The sequence below is a fragment of the Podarcis vaucheri genome, assembly GCF_965113315.1.
Source record: "Podarcis vaucheri genome assembly, chromosome: 7".
Classification (NCBI taxonomy): domain Eukaryota; kingdom Metazoa; phylum Chordata; class Lepidosauria; order Squamata; family Lacertidae; genus Podarcis; species Podarcis vaucheri.
Window position 1 is genome coordinate 42,938,529 of NC_138765.1, and position 25,719 is coordinate 42,964,247.

Below are 25,719 nucleotides of genomic sequence, written 5' to 3' on the forward strand. Positions count from 1 at the left end.
ATGCACAGAAAACAGTAGATTGAGCTGAAAGGCAACACATGGTGATCTTCATTGATTGTTGCAATGCATCCCAGATTAATATTGTATAATTATAAGATTATTGTATAAGCTTCGAAGGGGGCAGGGCTGTGAGCAGGTATGGCTGTGACTATCATGAAGGGACCCTGTACTTCTGAATTTGCTACTATACTACTGCTCACACTTGATGCCATATATCACGTCAGGTCTGGGGCAAGTGGATGTGGTTTGGCAGGAACAGCCTGATGGGCCAAAGTGAGATCCATAGCAGCCCAACAGTTGACCCACAGGCTGGAGATTCTCCAGTCTTGGCCTAGATGGGGGATGCTGTCTTCAAAACAGATTGGTTGTGCACCAGTAACCTACACAGCAAGCCCGTGTATGTCAGACTCCTAATGAATAGGTACTGTTGTAGTCTTCGTGGGGGAAATGCAAGTTTTCAAGTGGGCAGAGCTTTTCAGAGTTCGGCTTCCAATTTAGCACAGACAAAAGACAGAACCTTCTGCCCCCATAAAAAGAACATCTACATGCAGCTGAAGACATTTTGTGGAAGAAAATATACAACTCTCCAATTATATAACCATAAAACACACAGCTGCGATTTATTTTTAAATGTGAGGGAGTGAGGGAAAGTTTCCTTCTTACTTGCATTTATATAAGGCAGCCTTCACCAGCCTAGCAAGCTCCAGATATTTTGGACTAAAACTCCCATCAGTCCCAGCTGGCTGGCTGGGACTGATGGGAGTTGTAGTCCAAAACTTCTTAAGTTCACCAAGTTGTGGAAAGCTGATGTAATGACTCCTTTTATCATCTGTAACTCTCTGAAAACTCTCCTTTGAACCATCAGTAGCAAGCTGGGCTGCTACATAGCAACTCAAGGGCTGATTCAGCAGCGTGGTACATGAGGGCATCCTCCTTCACCCATCACCTCTAATCTCTGCCTCTCTTCCACTGCCAATTTTGTGGGATGGGTTTTAATGGATAGGAGAGGATATATTAATTGCAATTTATCCCTCCAGGTGCCCGTGTGGGGGGGTTGGACAGTGTTTCAAAATCTGGAGATGGATTTGCAAGTACTGCAGAATCACCTATCCTGTATGTTCCTTCCATTCTTTTCAAGGAACTTCAACTGCTACCTTCAAGCCTGGTTCCCCTTGGAAGCTGCCATGTACAGAGTTAGACTACTGGTCCATCTAGCTCAGTACTGTCTGTACCTGGAGACTTTTCTCAGCCCCCTTCCTTCCTGGGTGGCTTTCCAGAGGCTAAATGCCAACAGCTGGTGGCGACAGAGGCAAAAAGTGGGTGGGGCCATTAATGTAAATGTTTACCTTTCTCCAATAGGCTAGTTTCTGCATATGCTCATGCACTCCCTCTACCCTCCATCCAATCAAGAGACATGGTCGGAGTTCAAGGACCCAATCCAGCCACAGTATGAAGGCGGACCAGGGAGGGGTATGGCCTGGAGAAAGGGGCGTGGCTTGGGAGGGTACCAAGGACTAGATAGATAAGGCTTGGAGGGCTGCATTTGGCCTGGTCTTCCACACCTCTGGTCACCACTGATTATGTACTGAATGGTAGTAACTCCTAAAAGAGTCCAGGATGACAGAGAGCTCGGGTGATACCCAATGAAGTCAATCCATGAGTAGAACGACTTCTGCTTGTGCAAAGGAACTTTCCATCCCACTCCCCGCCCCTTGCACTCCAAAACCTGCTTCAGAGAGTTGGGGGAACTTCCAAGGCAGATTTTTGGGGTTCTAGAGGGGAAGTTCTGTTGCACAACTGGAAGTTGTTACGTGATTTTGTTGGATATAACGAAATGTTTTGATGGAATTTTGTCTTCCTCAAGGTCAATCATTCTGAGTTCCATCTGTCATAGCACTGCCTTTGTATGTTTAACAAGGACCCAGAATAATTAGGCCCAAGTTTTTCAAAGAAAAGAATTGTGGCTGTGATAGTAGCTGACTATCACTGATGCAAAGTTTGGGTTTTAGCTGTAGCTGCAAAGGACATTTCAGTCTTTCTCCCACCAGGGTGTATAAGGAGCACCTGCTGACCTGCAGCAGCATAGTTGTGTAATGGGAACTTCATTTGCATCCTTTCCCCAGGAGGTAACACAGAGCAGGTAACTCCTGTGAAATCCAGTGGACTCATATGGGAAGAAGATTTATACATTTGCACAGCTGTGTGGAACATAGATGTGCAAATGTATAAATACCACATAGATGTGAATTGCATTGGCAAAACTTTTCCACCAAGCCTGCCACAGGGGAAGGTCCTTAGCACAGTGAGAGAACACATGTTTTTCACACAGAAGGCTCCAGGTTCAATCCCTGGAATCCCCTGTAAAGGACATATATCATTTAATTTTACAAGCAAATGAATACAAGCACACACCCACACTCATCAGTAAGACGACTTACCATTTTTGTCAGCTCGTCTGAAGATCTAGAATCAAAGAAAGGCACAGTTTTAATATTTTGTAATAGCTTGGCTGTTACAAATCAAACACAAATATATATCTTTCGCTTAGAGGCAGAATCACACAGAGACAGAGGATCAGGTCTTGTTCTGTGGTTACTTTAAACTTTTGCAGGGAGCAGGGGAATGTAACAGGGCACAGTGGCGTAGCGTGGGGGGTGCCAGGGGTGCCGGCCGCACCGGGCGCAACATCTGGGGGGCGCACTCGCTGCCTCCGGAGTCGCCGAAGAGCCTCGGGCGCAGGCTGTAGCGGAGCCGCATGTCTCGCGGAACCGACGAGCTGTGCGCGCGTCCGGGCTGAAGGCGCCCGGCAGGCAGCGGCTCTCAGTGCTCACCGCGGAGGACGCGCCAGGCAGCCCCTCCTCACAGCCCCGCCTCCGCCGGTGCTGCTGCAGCTGCTGGGTCATTGCATTTTCCTTGCCTCTCTGCCCCCCCCTCCTCCGGGCAAGCGGCGTGGTTTGGGCGGCAGCGCCAGCGGCAACTCGCGGGTTAGGGGGGGTGCAAATTACTTGCCTTGCCCCGGGTTAGGGGGCGCAAATTACTTGCGTTGCCCCGGGTGCTGACAACTCACGCTACGCCGCTGACAGGGCAAGCCAGATAGTATGGAGCTTGCAGCAATTTCCCAATAAAAATTCTCTGTCCCCCCCTCTCTCTCTGCCCCCTGCCAGATGCTACTTGCCAGCAACTGGACCTAGGTATATTTCCCCTGGTTCACACAGTAAAAGGCAGGCACTGGGTATGGTGTTCCCAGCCTCCTCCCCGTAAGGTGTGCTGCTGCACCTACATGTAAGTAAATTTATTTGCGTGAAAACATCCCAGCTTGAGGCTCTAAGTGGCATATTTGTCCTTCAATGTGCCTTTGTGGCTCTTTTAGCAGGTGCACTGCAGACATTCCAGAGCATTGCAGAAGCAAATGAGGGGCAATGAGCGATCAGGGAGAACTCAAAGGTTGTAGCAAATATAAGCTAATTGCACCGGAGGGGTTCTGTCACATACATTGCATCCCCAAATTTGTTGGAAAACACATTCACAGAGCAAGAGTGGAAGCAAGGGAGAAGCAGCCTTACATAAGAATACAGGTCTGAGCCCAGGGGAGAGAGAACCTTAAGGCAGGAAGCAAGGGCAGTATCGCCAACGAAATACAGTGGAATGATATTTGATATTCTGGCATAAAAAGAGGTTGTCAGCAAGCAGATTTCCATGATCTTGCACTGCTTGTATAATTAATGTACAGTAGTAAAGAAAGAGACGCCGGCTCACTCTGCGTGGGAAGGAGATAAATTTAGATCAAAGCAAAAGCAGCAGAGAGAAGAGGGGGAATACATAACAACAGAAGACATCTTGCTGCAAATCAGGGAGGAGAAAGAAGGGAGGCGAGTGCAGCAAAACCTGGAGGAGAGATTTGAAAAGTGGTTGGTGCAATTTGACAATTAAAGCTTGGGTTACCTTTTTTTTTTTTAAGAAAAGAAAACCCAACAGCATATCTGTACAGTGACTGTGTTTCCCAACCACCTCCCCACAACAAAGGTTCTGTGTCCTTGGCATCTATACGGCAGGCAGACATTCAGCAGGAAAGAACTCAACATGAGTTGGTGCCACTTGGTACATTTCAGGGAATGGCCAGACACAGGGGAAGGAGCAGTCATCATGGCGATGCAGTGCTGACTCCAGGTTTTTGGGGGCTTGAGCAATATGCTCTTAGTGGACTCCCTCCTTGAATGTGCTTGGCATTTCCTCCTCACCACTCTTGCCACTGCTCACTCACCTGACTCACTGAGCCTTGGCTCACTGGCAGAGCATCCGTTTTGTGTGCAGAAGGTGCCAGGTTCAATCCCTGGCATCTCTTGTTAGGGCCAGGAAAGACTCCCTGCCTGAAATCTGGGGGAGCTGCTGTCTGTCAGTGTATTCAATACTGAGCTTCACACACTGAGTCACTTTGCCTGACTGCAATATGTTCCTGAACTCTTGCTTCCCTGGGTGAAGAGGAGTTTGTGTGTAGAAATTGGTGTGCCATACAGAGGTAAAAGGAATGCAGCCCCATGGTGAAAAAGTTTCCGCAGCTCTGCCGTAATTAGTTTTAATGACTCTTATGTCCCACTGTCCCTGTGAAAATTTTGTGCAGTCCAATATAAAGCCATCAAGACACCATGAGGGACTTGGGTGGTTACAAAAATTGCATATGGCAAGTCACATGCTTCTATGGCACAGCAGTGGAATTCTCTCTCTCCTGAACTCATTCTCTTCCAAAGAAGAAACTTGATTAAACATATACAAAACAAAGCTGCTGTTATTTCCAGGAAGTGAACAAAAGGGTGTTGTAAAAGAAGAAGAAAAGAAAAGGTTTTATTCAGCCAGAGAACAACATTCTCTATTTTCTAGGTCATAACTCAAAGCATTCAAAGGTAACAATGGTTCAGTAATAAAAATGGTTGTAGGAATGGATTGAACTGGAAAACATTTGATTCAAAAAAATATTGCTTGAGCAATACTATCACAGGCACGGATAAGTCAATTTGATTTGATTTCAGTCTCTCAACAAAGAAATAGACTCCAACTGATGCTCAAATCCGGGTGAAGTCAGTTTCAAAAGAAAAGAGAGAACACTGATAAAACGCCACATTTCAGCAGATCCACCATTGAAAGTCCATTGCTGAAAGGGCAGCCCATGGCTAAGCTTTACAAATCATAGCTGAATTATAAAGTTTTGTGTTGAGATATAATTAAATTTCACATCCGAAAGGCTAGTTTCCTGCATGAAAGATGGATTGAATGGAATGTGCAACAGAGGAGGGAAAACTAGAGAGTTTCATTGAAGGAAATACTGTGCTCGTGGTTACAGCAGCCTTCTCCATCCCTGTGCCCTCCCACTGTTTGGGACTGCAACTCCCATCAGTTGGTGGCTGGGGCTGATGGGAGTTGTATTGCAAAACAGCTGGAGATCAGCAGGTTGGTGAAGGCTGTCATACAGGGTCCTAGTCCTCCACTGTTTACATCTTTATTTTTATCCCTCTCATGCTCCCAGCAGGAACCCAACACTAATAAACGCAATACAAATAAAATTATACAGTACTTCACCATGCCATTAACAAGCTAAAATGCATACAGTTTTGAAACTGCAGTCTAAGAGTTGAATGGTACTTTAACACCATACTACCAAAAAGGTTATGAGAGAATGTAAACATATCCTTGAATTAGCTGGCCATCCTTGCATTTTGACCCTAAATGCTAGACAGTCACTGTAATTACAGTGACTCAATGTAGGAACTAATGGATTGCACAAGTGGTCATACAGGGAAGCAGTTTGGAGTAACATCAAGGAAGGAAAAGAATCCAGAACTGGAGGAATTTCAGATGAACACTGACATCCATTGAATGCTGCTCTCCTGCACCCATATGTGGGGGAGGGTTTTGACTGTGTAGTGTTTGCATGAAAAACCAATAAAGGAAAATTAAACCACCATCACCCAAATATTGACATGGGATCACATCCAGCTAAGTTTGTAGACCCACAGAAGTTAATGGACCTAAGTTAGCGATGTTCATAATTTTCATGAGTCTACCCTGAGTAGGGCTAAACATTTGCAACCCATAATTGCAAATTTCCTTTAGTTCTTGCTCCAGTCTATATTATTTGCAATGTTTGCAGCAGTGAACTGTTGTTTTTTTACCATGCTTTTTATTGGATTATTACTACAACACATGCACACCACACTTAAAAAACTACAAATACAAACAAACTAAAAAGAAAATCTAAACAAACTAAAAAGAACATACACAATAACTGATAAACATATAGCCATAAGTCCTCAAATTTCTGCGCTTGGACCTATGTTATCTTATTATCTATATCCAATTGTTTTTATATTCTAATAGACTTCCTTCCTCCCCATCGTGGGTCAGATTTCATACTTAATAAACTGTTTCTTTCTCATTTTGTATTCCTGCCTTTACTGCAAGTCCTCAGCAGTGAACTGTTTTAGCCAGTGATCCTGTGGGGCTTTTGTAGAAACCATGGAGAATGTCCTCACACCACAGCAGTGGGGGAGTTCTTTTCCTTGACATGCCATGTTCACCGCAGCCTAAAGAGCATTGCTGCTGTATCAGGCTAGACCTAGTCTAGCATCTTGTTCTCACACTGGCCAACCAGATGCCCTAATGGAAAACCCATAAGCAGGACCTGAGCACAAGAACACTCTCCCCTCCAGTGGTTTCCAGCAACTGGCACCCAAAGACATTGCTGCAACCCTCAGGGGCTATAGGAGAAACCAGGTCATGCAGTGTGTAGAGTGGCCTGTGCACATCTAATCCATGCAGGCATGTTGTAGATGTGCATCAGAGCATCTGCACACACACACATGCACGAACGCACGCACGCACACATTCAGTCAAACTGTCTGCAAAGGGATAAAGCAAATTGGGACTCCAAAATCCAGGGAGGGCACTTGGATGAGGAGAATTTCAAATGTACCCCTTTATAATAAAATGGAACTTTTGGCCAACAGCATCAAAAATGTATACGTGTGGGAGAGAACAGCAGCAAATTCAACTGCAAAGCTGAGCAAATATGCAGCTTTTCTGAAAGTCCTGGGAGAAGAGGAAATCTTGATTTAGACCAGATTTAGACCAGTTAGCTAAATCTAAGTTTCTACCAGTGTTGTCAGGTGTCAACACCTCCCAAGCAAAAAGCACGTCGGTGTTGATTGGACTAATTTTGCTGTTCAGAGAGGGAATGTGGCATGCTAGGGGGGCTACTTCTGGAGACCAGACAAATAAGCAGCATTTCATCAGCAAGGGCTCAACAACTCTCCTTCAGTCACCATTCCTGCAATGGAGGGTTAGGGAGCCACAGACCTGCAGGTCATGTGTGGCCCTCAGACTCTCCCCAGGATATGCCTATCTCAAGTACTTTTGCCTGGCTAGAATGTGCTTGAATGGAGTGAGCGAGTGGATGTGTAGAAACCTCTGTAGCTAGAATGTACAGTACCTGTTGCCTCACTCATTTCTTGCCTCTGGCCAGCCTATCAATGTCATGCTTTCCGCAACAGAATGCGGCCCTCAGGCTGAAGTCATTTCCCTCCCCCTTCTGCAGAGGGAAACATGGAGCTTCCTCAGCTCTGCTCAGCAGAGTCAAGCAAAGTAACTTCACCAAGGTCAGAAAGCAAAAGCAATGAGTGAATGATGTGGTGCTCAGTTCCATGTGGGTAAACTCACTGGATTTCACCAGCAGGGCCAGAGCCAGGACAGGGATGGAGTGTGGCCCTCCAGATCTCCCATCATCTCTGGCCACTGACTAAGGTGGCTAAGACTGATGGGAGTTGGAGTCTATCCAACAACATCTGAAAGGCCATGGCTTCTGTGGGCTACGAAAACAGTGAGAAGGTACAAACCTTGATAATAACGCAACCTATAAATTCTCTCTCTCTTATTTATTTTATTATTATTATTAAACATTTGACAATTATTATTGTTATTATTATTAATAATAATAAGTGCTGCACACATTAAAAAACACAACAGAACTTGCCCAGAGTTGTGCAATTTAAAAGAGATCAAGTTGATGGATTATTCCAAAATGGCTAAAATGACCGGAAGAACCAGAAATCAGAAAGACCAAAATTTTAATAAGGAATGGGGAAAATGTATAACTTATCTTAAAGACCATTGTAAACAGTTACTATCGTTAGTAGGACTGGAATATCACTTGTAGTTTCATGGTGATTTTTGGATACAATGGAGAGATAAAAGATTTGGATTATTATAAAAGAAGCAGGAGGAAATGATTAACAATAGGACCCACAAAGGGGAGAAGGGAAGTCCAAAAGATTCATTGGAATCTTGTTTTTATGTTGTATGTTGGACATGTGACTGTAAATTTTTTATCTGAAAAACCAAATAAATTTATGTAAAAAAGAAAAAAGAAAATGGTTAGGAAGCTGTCGTATGCTGAGTCAGACCACTGGTCCATCTAGCTCAGTACTGTCTGCACGGGCTGGCAGCAACTCTTCTGGATTTCAGGCAGGGGACGTTCCCAGCCCTTCCTGGAGATGCAAGGTATTGAGCCTGGGACCACCTGTGTGCAAAGCACATGTGCTATCATGAAGCTGCTGTCCTTCCCCATCAGACACACACATATAGACACTCATATATTTCCCCTCCAATGGGGCAAATAGCAGTTTTGGGTGTGTGTGTGTGTGTGATTTCAGTGGGGGAAAGCACCATAGAGGAAAGGGTTAAATTCCCCCACCCCCTCAGTGCTATGGGGCATAATAAATAACAACAACAACAACGATGATGATGATGATGATAATAATAATAATAATAATAATAATAATAATAATAATAATAATAATATATTTATATTATTATTATTATTATTATTATTATTATTATTAATACCCCACCCATCTGGCTGGGTTTCCCCAGCCACTTTGGGGGGCTTCCAACAGAATATTAAAATACAATAGTCTATTAAACATTAACAGCTTCCCTAAACAGGGCTGCCTTCAGATGTCTTCTAAAAGTCTGGTAGTTGTTTTTCTCTTTGACATCTGGTGGGAGGGCGTTCCACAGGGCAGGTGCCACTACCGAGAAGGCCCTCTGTCTGGTTCCCTGTAACTTGGCTTCTCGCAGCGAGGGAACTGCCAGAAGGCCCTCAGTGCTGGACCTCAGTGTCTGGGCAGAACGATGGGGGTGGAGACGCTCCTTCAGGTATACTGGACCAAGGCCGTTTAAAGTAGGTGGGTGCTTCTATTAACATTTAACATAAATGTGAGAGATTATATGCACAGATCTTCCGTGTTATGTGCTTCCTTTGGTCCTTTCTAAATTTTTTTAATCATTCCAGGATCAAAGCAGTATAATAACCACCTATGGAAAATATAGCTTCTTTTGCAAAAGATGACATCAATGAAGTCAAATTAGCAGTGATATGGCTGGATGTCAATGACACCGACCTGAAACTGACCTTTTAATTACACTGTATGGGACAGTTATTGGAACTGCATCCTTCAATGAAATTATCTGCTTGACAGTCTCTGAAACTGAGCCATTTTAAATAGATATGGAGAGAGTTGGTTAATAACCCCATGTTGTGCTTGCAGTTCAGTCCATTGCCAACACCTCTGAGCCATATTATGTCTCCCAAAAGCAGAGCATACTGTTTTGTTTTTCATGAACGCCCCCCCCAACCTGTAAGACCTAGAATCAAAATGTGAATAAGCTAATCTTAAATGCTGGGCAAAGCAAGTGGAATCTTGGCAATAATGGAATAGCTTGTCAAGAGTGGGAAATAATAGAAATCCCAGACAAATTAGGAGGTAATTTGAAGGAAAATCATAATTAACTTCTACAGGAGTTAAGGCGGAAGCAGCAAGCCAGAAGGGGGAAATTAGGCCAGAACGGCAAATCGATAGAACATTACACAACAAATGCTTTATTAATGAGGGCTCGAAGGAAGCACGAAGGGCAAGCCAAGGCAGCTATCAACTTTAGCATCACAACTCATTTTGGAGGCTGATCAACATGAGAGAAGTCAGATCACACCCATGAGCTCTGTTTTCAGATTGCGGACTACAAGCTCATAATTGAAACTGGTTATCGTTCAGTAATCAAGAAGCCAAAACACAAGGAACAGGAAATCCATAGTATCAAAGTTACATATCAAGACTAGAGGAACCAAGACTCTGCATGAGGCTCAGTTAAAAGATGCTCAGTTAAAAGTATAGCAAACAACACACAGCAAACACTGTATTCTCCACCCTGTTTTATATGGCGGCCAGTGGTGTAATCAGGAAAGACCTTGGGGCAGATGTCAGCAAAATGGGCAGGAAAGAACCCCAAACATAGAATGACTAACTTGACACATTTGGAAGTAAGCAAAATGATATCCATTACCATCTAAAAAGGGGTACCTCATAAGTACATTAAGTCCAGAGCCAAAAATTACCTAACTGCACCACTGACAACAGTTCTCTTTTTGAAGGTTTCTACAATTTATTTCCAGTTTAGTCTGCATCTGGAATAGAGATAGGATATCTCCACATCAATTTGCAGGGTTGTGGTTTTTTTAAGTCATCACAAAATTTTATCAGCATTTTACTGCTATTATCTCCTAATATACATGTTTGCATGCAGTTTTGCCTAAGATACAAATTCTTGTAAGACAATTTCCCCAAATACAATGCATTTTGGGGTGTTATTTTCACTAATATGTGCATTGTTGTGCACACTTACCCTAATATATGCCTTTTTTGCCAGCACTTTGGCAGGTAAACTGCTTTGAAAAATTCAGAGAAGTGTGAATGTCAAAGGATGATTGTGTTTTGGGTCATTTGTTGTATTGTATTGTATTGTACAGTATTGTTTAGTGAGAGTAGACCCACTAAATTTTGTTTTTTTAAAAAAACTATGTTAACCATATCCACTTACTTCAATGGATTTACTTTGAGTATGACTAACACTGAATCCATTGTTTCAAAATCTGCAAATCCATTTGCATTTCAAAGCTAGAACAGCCATTGATGTTATGGACTGGCTGGATGCAGAGGAGAGGTGGGAGGCAGCAGCTGGAGAACCCCCAAGGGAGGAAGTTTCAGAGTCAGGGGACTGGTGATGGGATGACCATGAGTGGTCAAAGGGAGAAGACATCTGAAGGCAGCAGACTGGGAGGAGGAGGTGTCACAACCTGAAGAAGTAACAGAGCTTAGTGAGCAGGAAGAGGGCAGTCCAAAATTAGAGGCTGCTGAAGAAACCAGGGAGTCTCCCCTTCCTGCTGTGAAAAGCTGCATTCCTCCCTGGTCTCCCAGAGCATGGAGAGTGATGAAGAGGGTGGAGCAAAGAGAGATAGGGTGAAGGAGCTTCAGGTTGCTGGGGAAGGACCCAGGAGAGGAACCTTAGAGAGTGGTGAGAAGACGGGGACCTTCATTGGGACAAGACCCACTGGGAAGAGTTGCTGTGATCACCAGGCCTGCGCTGTTTTGGTTTCTTTGAATAAAGAGTTAATTTCACTGACACCAGGTGTTTTATCACTGGTCTGCTCCTGACAGTCACCAACCTGGTGCCTCCCCCCGATGTTTTGGACTAATCAGCCTTGGCCAGCAAGGCCATGTTGGCTGGGGCTGATGGGAGATGTAGTCTAATGCATCAAGAGGGCACTAGATGGCAAAGGCAGGGCTAGAGCTTTCCTTGAAATTCAAATTAAGAGAGATGCTTTTTGTTGGGAGAGTGTCAGGGAGAGATAGAATTAAAGTCCTTCTCCCCACACCCAGAAGATGGAGGCCGATCAGGCTTCCCCCAAGCTCTTGTTTACATCATTTTAAAAAAATGTTCACTTTAATTGCATGATGCAGCCATGCAAGGGACGTCACAGCTAGATTGGTCCTCAATCTCAAAATGAATCAGTTCTTGTTTGTTTTCTCTGTCACATTAACAGCATTCCCAAGGGGTATTCCAGACCAAACAGATACCACAGGAGTACTTGAGAGAAAGGTTGAAAATCAGCAGGGTTGTGTGTGGAAACTTGGCTCCATTTGTTGTTGTGTTTTATAATCCTGGAAGAGAAATTAATACATGGTGGTGGTTGTTTTAAAGAAGTTTTCTTGTGACCAATTTTGGATTAGCCTGCCTCATCAAGAGGCTTTGATTTGGAGCCGTTATTAAGTTATTTTGCGCTACCAGTTTTTCATTCCAAGTAGCATGGAAGAAGATATAAATGTATTCACTAATTAGGCCTGCCTTAATGTAGTACAGATGAATCAGTTGTTGTGAGAGGGGTTGCTTGATGGACAACAGTGTTAAATGAGCCAGCATGATTCACTCACCAATAATATTCCCCCCTTTAAAAAAATGGGGGGAGGATATTGCTATTAAAGTGTCAAGTATATTAACAAATTTTAGGAGAGTTAAATTTACACTCGGTACATTAACTATCAATTCCAGCTGGCACTATTAATATCTCATTTTCATAATATGATTTTGTAAAGCTCTTTAAAAAGGAAAGAGCTGTTATATAATTATTTTTCCCTGTGGTTTTTATGCAAACCACTGCTTTCTCCTCCATCTAAGTCAAATTTCCCAATGCCCAAGATGTACTATTTTTTAAATAATAATAATAATATTGGAAGAACCCTTTACCCTTTATATATCAGGGATGGTGGGAAGGAGAGAGAAATTGCAAGGAGGCACATGCAGAGCAATAGCTTAGAGACACTGTGGGAACTCTCCTTGTTAATTTGTTCCGGTGCATCTCTGCATTGGGTCCCATGATTGGATCATTCAATCTTCCCAATGCAGAAAGCCACAAAAATTACTTGCCTTCACGGAAGGTTGATTGGGAGGCGATCTGGTGAGCCTCGCCTTTGGTTACTCAATTTATTTGTTTTCTCATAGTGCACTGATGGTTCTCTCCAATCTCACTAGTACACACTCTGGCATACAGCTTGGGAATGACCAGTTCTAACCCCTCAATCTGTCTTTGCCTAGTTCTGAGCCTAACTAAGAACTAGGGGTGGGTGAATCATTTCAGTTTTCCTTCAGTTTCTCATTTTCTAATATTAAGTTCCATTCTCCACATTTTCCATAACACTTTATGTGGTTTTTAAATAACCTTTATACAAATTCACCAGTATCTTAGTATAAATTTCTCCATATACACAACATCTACACATTTTTGCAAAGCAACTTTCCTCATTATTCATTTTTGTGTGCCATTCTTACCGATATATGCCTTTTATGCTCAATTTACCCTAGTATCTGCATTTTTGTACTCATTAGCTGGTTGGAGAACTGCATTGCAAAATCCAGATAAGCACAAATTTTGAAGTACGGCTGAGTTCACATATTGTTTCAAAAAGTGCAAATTGGGTAGGTTTGTTGTTACGGTAAATGTGATCTGAATCACATTTTCCCCTCCATCCCTATTCAGAACTTAGATTATGGGTACATCATGTTACATTAAGCATTAGCAAAAGCCGAGAAAACTCTCTGCAGATTTTCATTTGGCATCTTTCAGGTAGCCTTGATTTTAAAAGTTGCAAGGATTCACTAGCTTAAAACAGCACTTAGATAAAAATAGAACTACAGTAGCGCGGAAGAGGAAAAAAATCCAGGCTGCTAACATTTTTTACAGCAAATCCCTGATTCTTCTTTTCATCAGTGTAGTGTCCTGGAGAGTGTTTGTGCTGTGTGTATGTGAGAGGGGTGTGTGTGACAAATACTATTAATTTGTAAGCAATTTGATACAGAATGGTAGTTATGGTAGAGCATCAGGGAAGTTAGGCATTCATGTTCATCCGCAGAATTTCATGTTATTTTCTCATGTCAGGAGTTTGAGGTTCAATCCCCCTTTGGGGAAGGGGAATTCTGGCAGGAGAGAGCTAATTTTGTTTCAGAATTCTCAGAAAGATGATTGAACTTTTTAGCTGATGGGAAGAGAAAACAGCACCAACCAGCATTTATAACTGCCAGCATCAGCACCCATCTACCTTGCATATCGTTAAGATTAAATAATAGAAAACATCAGTTCTTGTCTTTTTCCAAATGGGACTGCCCATTTGGTAATATGAGTCTTCAAACCCCTTCACTGAGGTGACACACATAAGCTGCATATTTAGATAAGTTTCAACAAATCTTGTATACCCATCATATGCCCTTCTCAATTGTGGGCACGCTGCGGAGATCCCCACTTAGGCAAAGGCTCACAGGAAGCTGCCTTATACCGAATCAGACATCAGTCTATCTAGCTCAGTGTTGTCTGCACTGACTGGAAGTGGCAATCCACGGTTTCAGGCAGCAGTTTTTCCCAGACCTACCTGGAGATGCCAGGGTTTGAACCCGGGAACTTCTGTATGCAAGGCAGATGCTCTGCCACTAGGCTACAATCCTCTCTGTTGCATACCACTGCTTTGCCGTAATAAGATAAACCCTATACTCAGACGTCTGCGTCCATTTGCCACAGAAGTCATGGCAAGCATTGAAAAGAGGGAGGTGTATGCTTCTCTTCTCCAGGTCAGGGGAACAACAATCACAGCCAAACCAATCTCATTCTTCCAAACCCCTCTTCTCCCTGCGATGTCTGCTCATCCAACATGGCACTTCTGAATTCAGTAAAATTTTCTAGCCCTGCAATGAGGGAAAATCTGAGGCCACCCTACCCTGCAGGGCTGTTGTAAGACTTACTGAGATAATGTAGGTGAAAGTGCTACCAAGTGCAGCGAAGACTCCACGATGTGACATAAAACACAAAGTGTTAGTATGTCCTCATCTTCCATAACTGGAATCTCTCAAAGCTCCCCAGCTTAATTACTTTGTATTGTGTTTGTATGTGTGAAATTCAGAGAGCAATTGCAACTCCTATGCCAGCCTGTCCCTCTTTGAGGGGGGGGGGGTAAATGGCTTCCTGTGCCCATTAACTGGAGTGGACTGCACTGCCTTTTCCCTGGGCTGCTTTTAAGGGGAATTTATTCTCTTGGGAAAGCTATGCCAGGAGAACATCCAAGCCCGGGTCTCTTACTGGGACCCTGCAAGAGTCGTCTGCCCTGCCCTTCCAGGGAGAGATCCCACGGCACAGCCCTGCCTAAATGAGGGCAGCCTTGAAAGCGCTTCCTCTGGGGTTGCTAACTTCCCCCCTCTTGACAGAGATCCTCTGCTTTTAACAGCTGCCTGGAAGGCAAAAACACTTATTAGGAAAGGCTCCCACCCCACGGAGAAGATGAAAGCGATGATTTCCTTTGCAAAATCCCAGCCTGGAACCCTCCTGGAGAAGGGGAAAGTTGGCTACCCTTCAGTGGCGCAGGGAAAACGGTCTGTACTAGCTCAGGGGACACCCGTTCAGGACTTCGGTCTATCCCACCTGGAAGCCTTTGCTCTAAGAAGAACAGAATAAAACCCCTTCTTGACTTAAATCTTGATGCGCACGGCCCCCCCCCCAATTCAGGTTTCCTCCAGAGTCAGACCCAAAACTGCCTTCCCTCCCCCATATAGTTTGGAGTGGGGAGGGATATACCCATTTTAAACCCAATGAGACAAAAAAAACAAAAAAAAACCACCTGCTAGGGAATTCAGCCGGGGGGCGAATCAGCGCGCGCGGGGGGGGGGAGATCACACCCTCATGGGCAAGCAGAGAAGTCACAGCCCTCCTTTGCCGTTTGCCCCCCGCCAAAAAAACCGGGGGGAAATGAAAGGATTGGGCTTTTGCAAAGGTAGACTGCGCCCGCACCTGGAGGTTCTACTAGTGCCTCGCGCAAGAGCAGGGAAGGGGACGCCATTCGCCAGGTCACTTGCAAGCCTCCAACCTCGCGTGCTGCAAGGCGCCTGGCCACATAAAGAAGACCAGGGCGCCTTTCAGTAGAAATCAATCTCTTTTTTCGCTGGCAGGTGGAGAGGGGGAGAAAGGGTCCAGGTTTGTTGGGCAGTTTCGGGCGAGGCGGAGGGCGAGGGTGCCTCTTCCCCTGCTTGCTTGCCTGCCTGCCTGGTCTCCCGCCACCCGCCCGCCCGGGTCTGGGCTGCAGCTCTCGGCTCCGAGAAGGAAACTCACATCCAGGATCACGGAAGCGCCTTTCCGCTGCTCGGGGAAGCAGCCGTCCTGCCCGGCGGCCGCCTGGCCTTCCTGCAGGAGCTCCCGGTCGGGCAGGATGCTCTTGTCGCTCATCTTGGTGACTATCCAGCGGAGCAGCCCGTCCAGCCCCCCGATCTGCGGCTGCTGTTTGCGGAGGAGCTTGTGGACGCTCTCCCGGCAGTAGCGCGCTGCCTGCTCACACATCTTTTACAGGAGCCTTCATGCTGGAGCCGGGGGTATTCCCTCCCACACAGGCTACATCACCCCGCCGACGGCGGCTCCCGGGCGAGGAGCGGGCAGGCGAAACCCCACCCCCGCCTGCCACACTCCCCGGAGGAGGGACGAGGGAAGGGGGTCGCCAGATCGCACCCCACCCCCCACCTAGGGATGGGGGCTGCCTGCAAGGGATGCATCGGGGAAGGGGGTGGAGGGGGTGGCTGGGAGGAAGACGCTTCCTCAAGCACATTTCTCCCAGCTCAATTTATCTTGCAGGTGTTGTTCTTATGCAGATATACATATACAGTACATATACACATATACATATACATATACATATACATACACATATACACATACACATACACACACACATACACATACACATACACATATACATATACATATACATATACATATACATATACATATACATATACATATACATATACATATACATATACATATATTCTGGAAGTTACAGGATACATAGCCAGGGGCCTTGTGATCCTGTCAGGTCATCTTCCCCAACCTGGTGCCCTCGAGCTGTTTTGGACGGCAACTCTCATCAGGCCCACCCAGCAAGGATTATGGGAGTTGTAGTCCAAAACATCTGGAGGGCACCACACTTTTTCTTTCAGTAGAAGCTGAAGATGTGGCAAACGGTGCCAGCTGCTAAAGATACAGACTTTGAACTGAAGAACAGGCACATTCTGAGACTAGGAATTTTTCTTTCATTCCCCAGAACTGAGCTCACTAGTTCTTTCACACAAAAGTCCAGCCCTTTCTTCATTTCAGCAGCCTAACTTGAGTGAAACAAGTACTTCTGTTAGTGCCGTTGTTAAACTGGCAATCACAAACTTTTGCCAAACTACTGCAGACCACCCAGAGATCTACTGGTACAGGAGGGGATAATGTGGTACCCTCCAATTGTTGTTGGACTATGATTCCTATCAGTCCCAACCCAGGAACTGTGATCCTAAGAGCAAGTAGCTTTGTACATAGGAAAACACTTCCATTCATCATGGAGAACTTTGATCAGGCTTCCTCAACCTTGGCCCTTCAGATGTTTTGAGACTACAATTCCCATCATCCCTGACCACTGGTCCTGCTAGCTAGGGATCATGGGAGTTGTAGGCCAAAAACATCTGGAGGGCCAAGGTTGAGGAAGCCTGACTTTGATGAAGATCAACAGAGCCCTACAAACCTTGACCCATCTCTCAGTGGCCATTGTATATGCAGTCACCAGCAGTCTTGCAACTCAGGGATACCTTGTATATACCTTACACTTATTGAATTAGCATTTAGGCTGTTTTGATTACTGCACATGGGCAATCGATGAGGAGCCAGGGATTTTGTTCTTAATGTCCCTTGGTAGCTGGGCATCTCTCTCAAGCCTTTAGAATGCAAAACTCATGAGTCTTTGAGACCCAGTCTGGCTAGTGGGGAAGTGTAGTTTGGAGCCAGGTTTGCTGTTTGGATTTGGACTTCTCCAAAAGGAGGAGGCTCACTTCACCCAGCTGGGGAGAGGGACAAGCTGCTACACAGAGAATAATAGATAGATGTTTGTAGCATAAATAGGTCTGAGGAATTGTCCCAGGAAAAGAAGATTGTGGCAATACGTCATGTGTGACAAATTGAATCATACAATATTTTGCATTTGCATGTTCTGCACAGATAGTAAGGAATTTCCACCCAATTTCAGACCCAGCTGTTCCAGACCCAGCTCACTAGGACTCCTAGGGGCCAATCACTCACACTCTCTCTGCCTAACCTACCTCACAGGGTCACTGTGAGGATAAACATGAAGAAGGACTATGTGTCCTGCCTTCAGCTCCTTTGAGAAAAGATATGGTATAAATGTACATCATGAAGAGGTTGGTGGTGATAATGATGCAAGCAGTTGACCACCATTTACTTATACTGCCCTATTGAAATCACCCATTGAAACCCAAGGCTAAGTAAAGATTCTTGTCTAATATCTCTTGAGCAGAGCAAAAATCTGGAGTGTTGACAACTCCCCGTGTCTGGTAAAGAAGGCCACTTTTCATCTTTCCACCTTTCCAACACTCAGCTGGATGCTTTAACTAATTAAAGGCTTCCAACAGGCAGAAGCATCCATTCCCTTTGGAGCCAAATGTCAGAGATGACTTGCTCATATTTGCTAATGACTGACAAACTGTGGAGAGTTCCAAGTGCTTAGCATCCAAAGGGCGTCATAACAGTGCACACACATCACAGATGAAGACCCATTGGTCCAACTAGCTTGATAAGGTCTACTTTGACAGGGAACAGCTCTCCAGACCTTAGGACCAATCTAGATGAGATGGTTAGCAGTCATGTTCACTATTCATCTGTCTCTCCCAGGGTTGGTGCCATCCGTACAGAGCTGTTTGTACCTGTCTGTAGCAGCTACCATAGGGCAAGGTATAGGAACATAGGAAGATGCCTTATACTGATTAAGTTAGTTCCCTTTGGAATATAGATTGATTTACTTCCTTGAGTATCCCTAACTGGGAGGTGCTGCTGATTTTGTTTTATCCAGAAGAACCTCTGTTTTTCATCATTCTTACATAATACATGGCCTGTAATCAATACTCAATGTGACAGTTGTCATTTCTCAGTTATGTTTTCCCATGTAATAGTTTTTGAACCCCTGCCATCCATTTCTGTTGCTCCATTTGCTATTCCAGGTTTCTCCCAAAATATGTGCAGAATGTACTTTCAATGCACAGCCTTCCAAGTTGCAAGACAGCTTCAACTGGCATCCTTTACAGGATTTGCTAGAAGTTTGGATTCACTTTAAATAGAAGCTTGCAATCAGAATTTAATAGATTATTTAAATGATGTAGAGTGTTTCCAATATTTCATGCAGCAAGTGTCAGCAAAATCAATCCTTTAAATTGAATTTTTGCAGTTTGTCTAAAAAAATTTTTTTTTGCTATAAATGCATGCATTATGATTTTAATAGCTATAAACATTTTCCCCATTTCGTGGCAAAAATGGACATATTTATTGTCAAGTAGATTGCTTTCTCTGTTTCACATGCACAGCCACATTTCTCTCTATATAATTTGGACTGGTATGTCATCATGCTGTGATGACTGTCTGAGCCACAAGGGGGCACAAAAACCACATGGATTGAGTTGGGACTTCAAAGCTGGCCCTTTCAAGAATCCACCTCAGGAGGTGGAAAATGGGATTGGAAGGCACTGTCATAACCTCTCCCTCTTTCTCCCTGGTACCAAGGGAGGCTTTTTCTAGCAGGTGTGTGTCTTTTGCACATGCACACACAGAGAGAGAGAGAATTGGGGGGAAGGGAAGAGAGATAATAGAGTTTTAGTTGGAAGGGATCCTAAATGTCATCTAGTCCAACCCCCTGCAATGCAGGAATCTCAGCTAAAGCATCCGTGACAGATGCCCACCCAACCTCTGCTTAAAAACATCCAATGATTCAATGAATTCGAATCCATTGGTTCAGATCCTACCCTCCTGAGCAGTAGAAAACATGTGTCTTCCATCTTCTGTGAGAAGGCCCTTCAAATATATGAAGATGGCTCTCATATCTCCTCTCAGTTAAAGGAATGCAGGAAACTGCCTTATATGGTGGGAGACAGTCCTATTTCTGAATACCAGTTGCTGGAAACTGCAGGAGGGGACTCTTACACTTGGATCCTGTTTGAAGGTTTCCCACAGACATCCAGTGAATGAGAACAGGATGCTGGACTGGATTGGCCAGATCCAGCAGGCTCTTTAAATTCTTAAAGCATAAGATTTAAGGTGCTGGTTTTGACCTTTAAAGCCCTTCACAGCCTAGGACCCTCGTACCTACGGGACCGCCTCTCCCGGTTTGCCCCATGGAGAGCCTCAAGGTCCATAAATAGCAACACCCTGGTGGTCCCGGGCCCTAAGGAAGTTAGATTAGCTTCAACCAGAGCCAGGGCCTTTTCAGCACTGGCTCCGGCCTGGTGTAACGCTCTGCCTCATGAGACCAGGGCCCTGCAGGATCTGATTTCTTTCTGCAGGACATGTAAGACAGAGTTGTTCTGCCTGGCCTTTGGCTTGGAGCCAATTTGATTCCCTCCCTCTCCCCCTTTTTCTTCTTTCTTTTTTCTTTTTTCTTTCTCCTCCTGTGATGAGGCTGCATTTTAATATTTTAATGTTTCAATATTTTAATGTTGTATTTTAATCTTGTTTTTAAGTTGTATTCATTCAACTTGTTTTTATTATTGCTTGTTAGCTGCCCTGAGCATGGCCTTGGCTGGGAAGGGTGGAGTATAAATAAAAATTATTATTATTATTATTATTATTATTATTATTATTATTATTATTATTTAATACCAAGCCAGACCATTGGTCCATCTAGCGCAGTATTGTTGACACTGTCTGGCAGTGGCTCTCTTGCGTTCCAGGCAGGTGTTCTCCCCAACCATACCTGAAGATGCTGGGTCTTGAACCTAGGGCCTTTTGTGTGCTACGCACATGCTCTGCGGCTGACATAATCTCTTACTCTATAGATGAAACAAGATTCTAGTACTTGCATTTCTCAATAAAGGGCTGGTTTGAATAGGAACACAAGAAGAGGCCTTCTGCTGAGTCAGACCATGGAGCCACCTACCTCGGTGTCTGGCAACAGTTTCCCAGGGCTTCAGACAGGAGTCTTTTCCAGTCCTAACTGGCAATTCCAGTGGTTGAATCTGGAACCTTCTATATGCAAAACCAATGGTCTGCCACTGAGCTTCAGCCTATCAAGAATTTTTCTTGCCCAGGTGCAATTACTCTTGTGCTGATTTGATTAACTAGGAAAGCCAGGTGTTGTTAGCCAGGTTCTTTGTGTGTAAGCTTGTTAGTGGGTTGGCTGGCTGCCAGATTTTACAGTTTGTCATAAAGACTCTATTAGTGCAACCTGCCTGGGTGTTACGCCAAACCCCCTGATGTGCTGTTGAATCTGGTTGGGGGCATAGCTGCCAACTTTTCCCTTTTCTTGTGAGGAATCCTATTCAGAATAAGGGAATTTCTTTTTAAAAAAGGGAAACGTTGACAGCTATGGTTGGGGGTTCCCAAAAAGTCTTTTACTCCTCCTTTGCAACTCTGCCTCTGTTGTATGTAGCTTTTCTCGTTTTAATCTCTTGGCCAGCAGTTTGAGTAACACAGAAGTGTTACTCAAAGTTACTACCTTTATATATTTTTTAATTGCTCTGAGTAGTCCATGCTAGATTCAGTTACCTGTAATTGTCTTCTACCATGAATTGTTAGGCTAGAGAGGGCTCTCTCTCTCTCTCCTTGACACAGTCCTGCTCAGAGTTTCCTGAGGGAGGTGGCCTCTGAGACAAAGAATGATTCCATTAATGACAGTGCGGGATGGAAGGAAACACTGAAAAGTAATTAAATCAAGTATGGAGTCATTTCATAAGAAAAGACAGATGGAGTGAGCAGTGCCATTTCTAGGGTACAACAAACTTGGAAGACCACACCAGGTCCCTTGCTTAGGGTGGCTCCACACAGGTCTGGCACTGGTCGGTGCATTGCCTGAGGAGGCTGCTACCTCCACTGCCCCCCCCCAGTCCTCCTCATCCTCCTCACTTAATCCCATCCCTCCCACCCCAGTTTAAAATAGTTTTGCTGCCACTAATGCAGCAAGAGCACCAGAGCCATGAGGAAGCGGGTCCTTCCTCAGAATGTTGCAAAGGTGGTTTCGGAGAGTGCCTGCACTGCTGTAGCTTTGCCACAGCAGCCAGAAATCTTCTTTTAAAATTAGTTAAATGTTTAACCATAAAGATTAAGTATTAGCTCCGTCCAACTTCAGAAGGCAAGGCTGCCCTCCATCAGTTCCTTATGTGAGAACTGTGAAAGATGATGAAACAGTAGCCTTGAATGTAACGTCTGCCAAAGTGCAGGGAGTATTATAATTCATTCAGACGACCTGTTTAAACTCATGCAAGATGAATGGCTAGGCTAGCTGCAATCAGTCCAGCTTTCTGACTTGTTCTTGGTCACTAAGTCCCAGGTGCTTCCCAGTGTCAGTGATAAAGAGGAAGAGGACATAAGAGTGGAGGTATGTGGGATTTTGCAGTAGGAGGGATCAGGAAGATGGCAGGTTCTCACTGGATAGATTCCTTACAGTTGGTATAGACAGGGTCCTCTCCTTTAGAAAGGCAAGGAAATTGCTGTGCCCACAGAGGAGATTGTTTAGTTTAAATACAAGGTCTTCTCAGAGAATCATGATTACAACAAAGTCAGCCATATCTTACCTCATCCTTCACCAACCTGGTGCCCTCCACATGTTTGGGACAACAACACTCAGCAGTGTCAGCCAACATGGTGAACATGTGTATTATGGATCTGTTGTGGAACATGTATTGTGGAACATACAAGACTAGGGATGCAGGTCTAAACCACAGAGCCTCTTGGGCTTGCTGATCAGAAGGTCGACAGTTGAAATCTGCCCAACAGAATTAGCTCCCATTGCTCTGTCCCAGCTTCTGCCAACCTAGCAGTTCGAAAGCATACTAGTGCAAGTAGATTAATACTTATCACTGCAGTGGGAAGGTAAATTGTGTTTCTGTGCTCTCTGGTTTCCATCACGGCATTCCATTGCACCAGAAGCAGTTTAGTCATGCTGGCCACATGACTCGGAAAGCTGTCTGTGGACAAAAGTTGGTTCCCTTGGCCTGAAAGTGAGATGCAACCCCATAGTCACATTTGACTGGACTTAACCATTCAGGGGTCCTTTACCTTTTTTTACCTTAATAGATGATTTGGAACAGAATTGCAGCACCAGCAAAAAAAAATTTGCAGGGACCAGCAAAGTCATATTGATTCTCCTGGTGGTATGATCCGAAGAACCAGTCATGTTAAGACAAACTTTGCTGGACTTGGGGTTTTCAGAGGGCAATGCATCTTGGTGGAATGTAGTAAGATCAAATGACCTGAGGAAACAATAGGATCCCATCTGTGCTCATATAATTCCTGTCCAGGACAGGACCTCGGTAAGAACAACTTGTCATAGGTGAGGCTGTTATGGAAACATGTTGAGTGTGATAAAGAGCTTATTCCTGCCGTCAGGGAATGCTGGTTTAATTATTTGGATTACTGTCATGCTGCTTACTTAAAAATGGAAACTTGAAAATGGATACACATTGTTACCAATGTCCTTGTTAGCATTATGCCAAGTCTTCGCTTACCAGAAAAGGCAGCTGATTGGAGCAGAATGGTCTTTGCAGGCTTTGACTCACTGAAGCTGTTGATACCGTGTCGGTGCTGACCTTTCCCTGAGCTTCATCCCCAGTGGGCATATTCTCCAGTACTTGCAGTGCTCCATTCTGGCAAGAACAATGCAAACTGTGATCGCTATAGAGACAGATTATTCACAAAGAGAAGTCTGGAGGGACGTGAATGCAAGACCCAATATGAAAGGTTTTTGTGACGCTTTGGGTAACCCACAGGAAGCAAGATAAAAATGGAGTTGGCATGGACTGGTCAGGAGTCTCCTTTGGGAATCTCCCCCCAATTAAGCATGGTTGTGGGGATTTGTTCCTAGCAAATTCTGATGGAAACTGGGCTAAAATGAAGACCTGAAAATAGTTGCGCTTTGCATTTGTCTGAATTTTGTTTTCACCTCAAAAACTATACAAAAATGCATTTCAGATATAATACGAAATTTAGAAAGGTGAATTTTGTGGGGAAATGCATTCAAAAATGCATATTTAAATGTCATTTTTAAAAATGTGGGTTTGTCCCTGATGTAAAGATTTTGTTGAATTTTGGTGCTGGCGATGGAAGGGAAATTGCAAAATGAAAGATGCACCTGCCACATCAGAAGGAGCCCAAACCTTCTCCCATTAAATAGAGAGCCAGTGTGTGGTGTAGTGGTTAGATTGAGGAGACCAGATTCCTAACTCCTAATTCTCAATTTCCTGCTCTTCTTTGAATAATAATTCAAAGTTCAATAATAATAAATGGAAATGATGAAAGGAAGCTGGAATTGAATAAGTGCTTCATTGAGTAAGTGGTCCATTACACCACTGTTTTGCAACACATTTTACCTGAACAGGTGGAATGAGGAAGTAGGGAATAGAACTGTTTACATTAAATTAGCTTTATTGTACTAACTTCCAATATGTGTTAGATTAGTGTGTGTTTGTGAGTTTTAATTTATTTTATATAGGAGCAATCGTATAGTGTCAGGTGTTTTGCAGTTCAGGCTGTAGGAGCAGGCAGAGGTCTATCTCCAATCTTAGTGCTGTATGGCTATTGTGTTGAGATCAGAGATAAGCCTTTGCCTACTTTCTCATAGTAAAAGACAGCAGCAAAGAGTTATCTCCAATCTAATTGTTATAGTCCTATAGCATTAGGATAAAAGATAAACTTCTGTTGCTGCCTTGTGTGATCAACGACAGGCTTGGGGAACCTTTTTTGCTCTGTTGCCCAGATCCTTATCCATCCCTACCCTTGCCTGCCAGCTCTGACAGGAGCGTGGGACAACCCAACTACACCAACAAGTACAAAATAACCCCTCTGCAGCGCCACAAAGCCAACTCAATGGTGTGACATTGGAAAAATGTCAATCACTTCTCCTACCTAGGCAGTTATCTTTCCACAACATTGATGCCGAAATCCAGCATCACCTGAGCTCTGCGAATGCAGCTTTCTCCCGATTGAAGTGCAGAGCGTTTGAGGACTGGGACATTCGCAGGGAAACCAAAATGCTTGTTTACAAAGCTATTGTACTACCAACCTTACTGTATGCTTGTGAAACATGGACCACTTATAAACGCCATCTCCACCTTCTCGAAAGATTCCATCAACGGTGTCTCTGAAAAATCTTACACAAGACAGGTGAACTAATATCAGTGTACTGGATGAAGCAAAGATCACCAGTGTTGAAGCAATGATTCTTCAACATCAACTTTGTTGGACTGATCATGTTGTGTGGATGCCTGATGATCGTCTTCCAAAGCAACTATTCTATTCTGAACTTTAAAATGGAAAGCGTAATGCTGGTGGTCAACAAAAGAGGTTTCAAGACTGTCTCAAGGCAAATCTTTAAAAATGTAGTACAAACACCGACAACTGGGAAACACTGGCCTGCGAGTGCTCCAGTTGGACAACATCCTTTACCAAAGGTGTCATGGACGTTGAAGACACTCGAACTCAGGACGCAAGGGAGAAATGTACTAGGAGGAAGGCACGCTTGGCAAATCCACACCGTGATCAGCTCCCACCTGGAAACCAATGTCCCCACTGTGGAAGGACGTGTGGATCCAGAATTGGCCTCCACAGTCACTTACGGACTGATTGTTAAAACTGTGTTTATGGAAGACAATCTTACTTGGCTACGAGTGATCGCCAAAGAAAGAAAAAAGAAGACGACTCTCTGTGACATCAGATGATTGGCAGGTTATGTTGTTCCACCCACTTGTGTAAGCCCTTTGTGCAACACTTCCCAATCACCT

General features: G+C 44.3%; 1 protein-coding gene across 1 annotated transcript in view; it reads right to left on the minus strand.

Moving 5' to 3' along the window:
* Positions 1–16,386, minus strand: part of NECAB2 (N-terminal EF-hand calcium binding protein 2) — a 146,471-nt gene extending 130,085 nt beyond the window's left edge. Inside the window, exons 1-2 of the mRNA XM_082232370.1 lie at positions 16,028–16,386; positions 2,439–2,463 (exon numbers count right to left, since the gene is read on the minus strand). Of these exons, the coding sequence (XP_082088496.1) occupies positions 2,439–2,463; positions 16,028–16,252 (250 nt within the window). The 5' untranslated portion in view covers positions 16,253–16,386. The remainder of the gene's footprint in view (positions 1–2,438; positions 2,464–16,027) is intronic.
* Between the last annotated feature and the right edge of the window lie 9,333 nt (positions 16,387–25,719).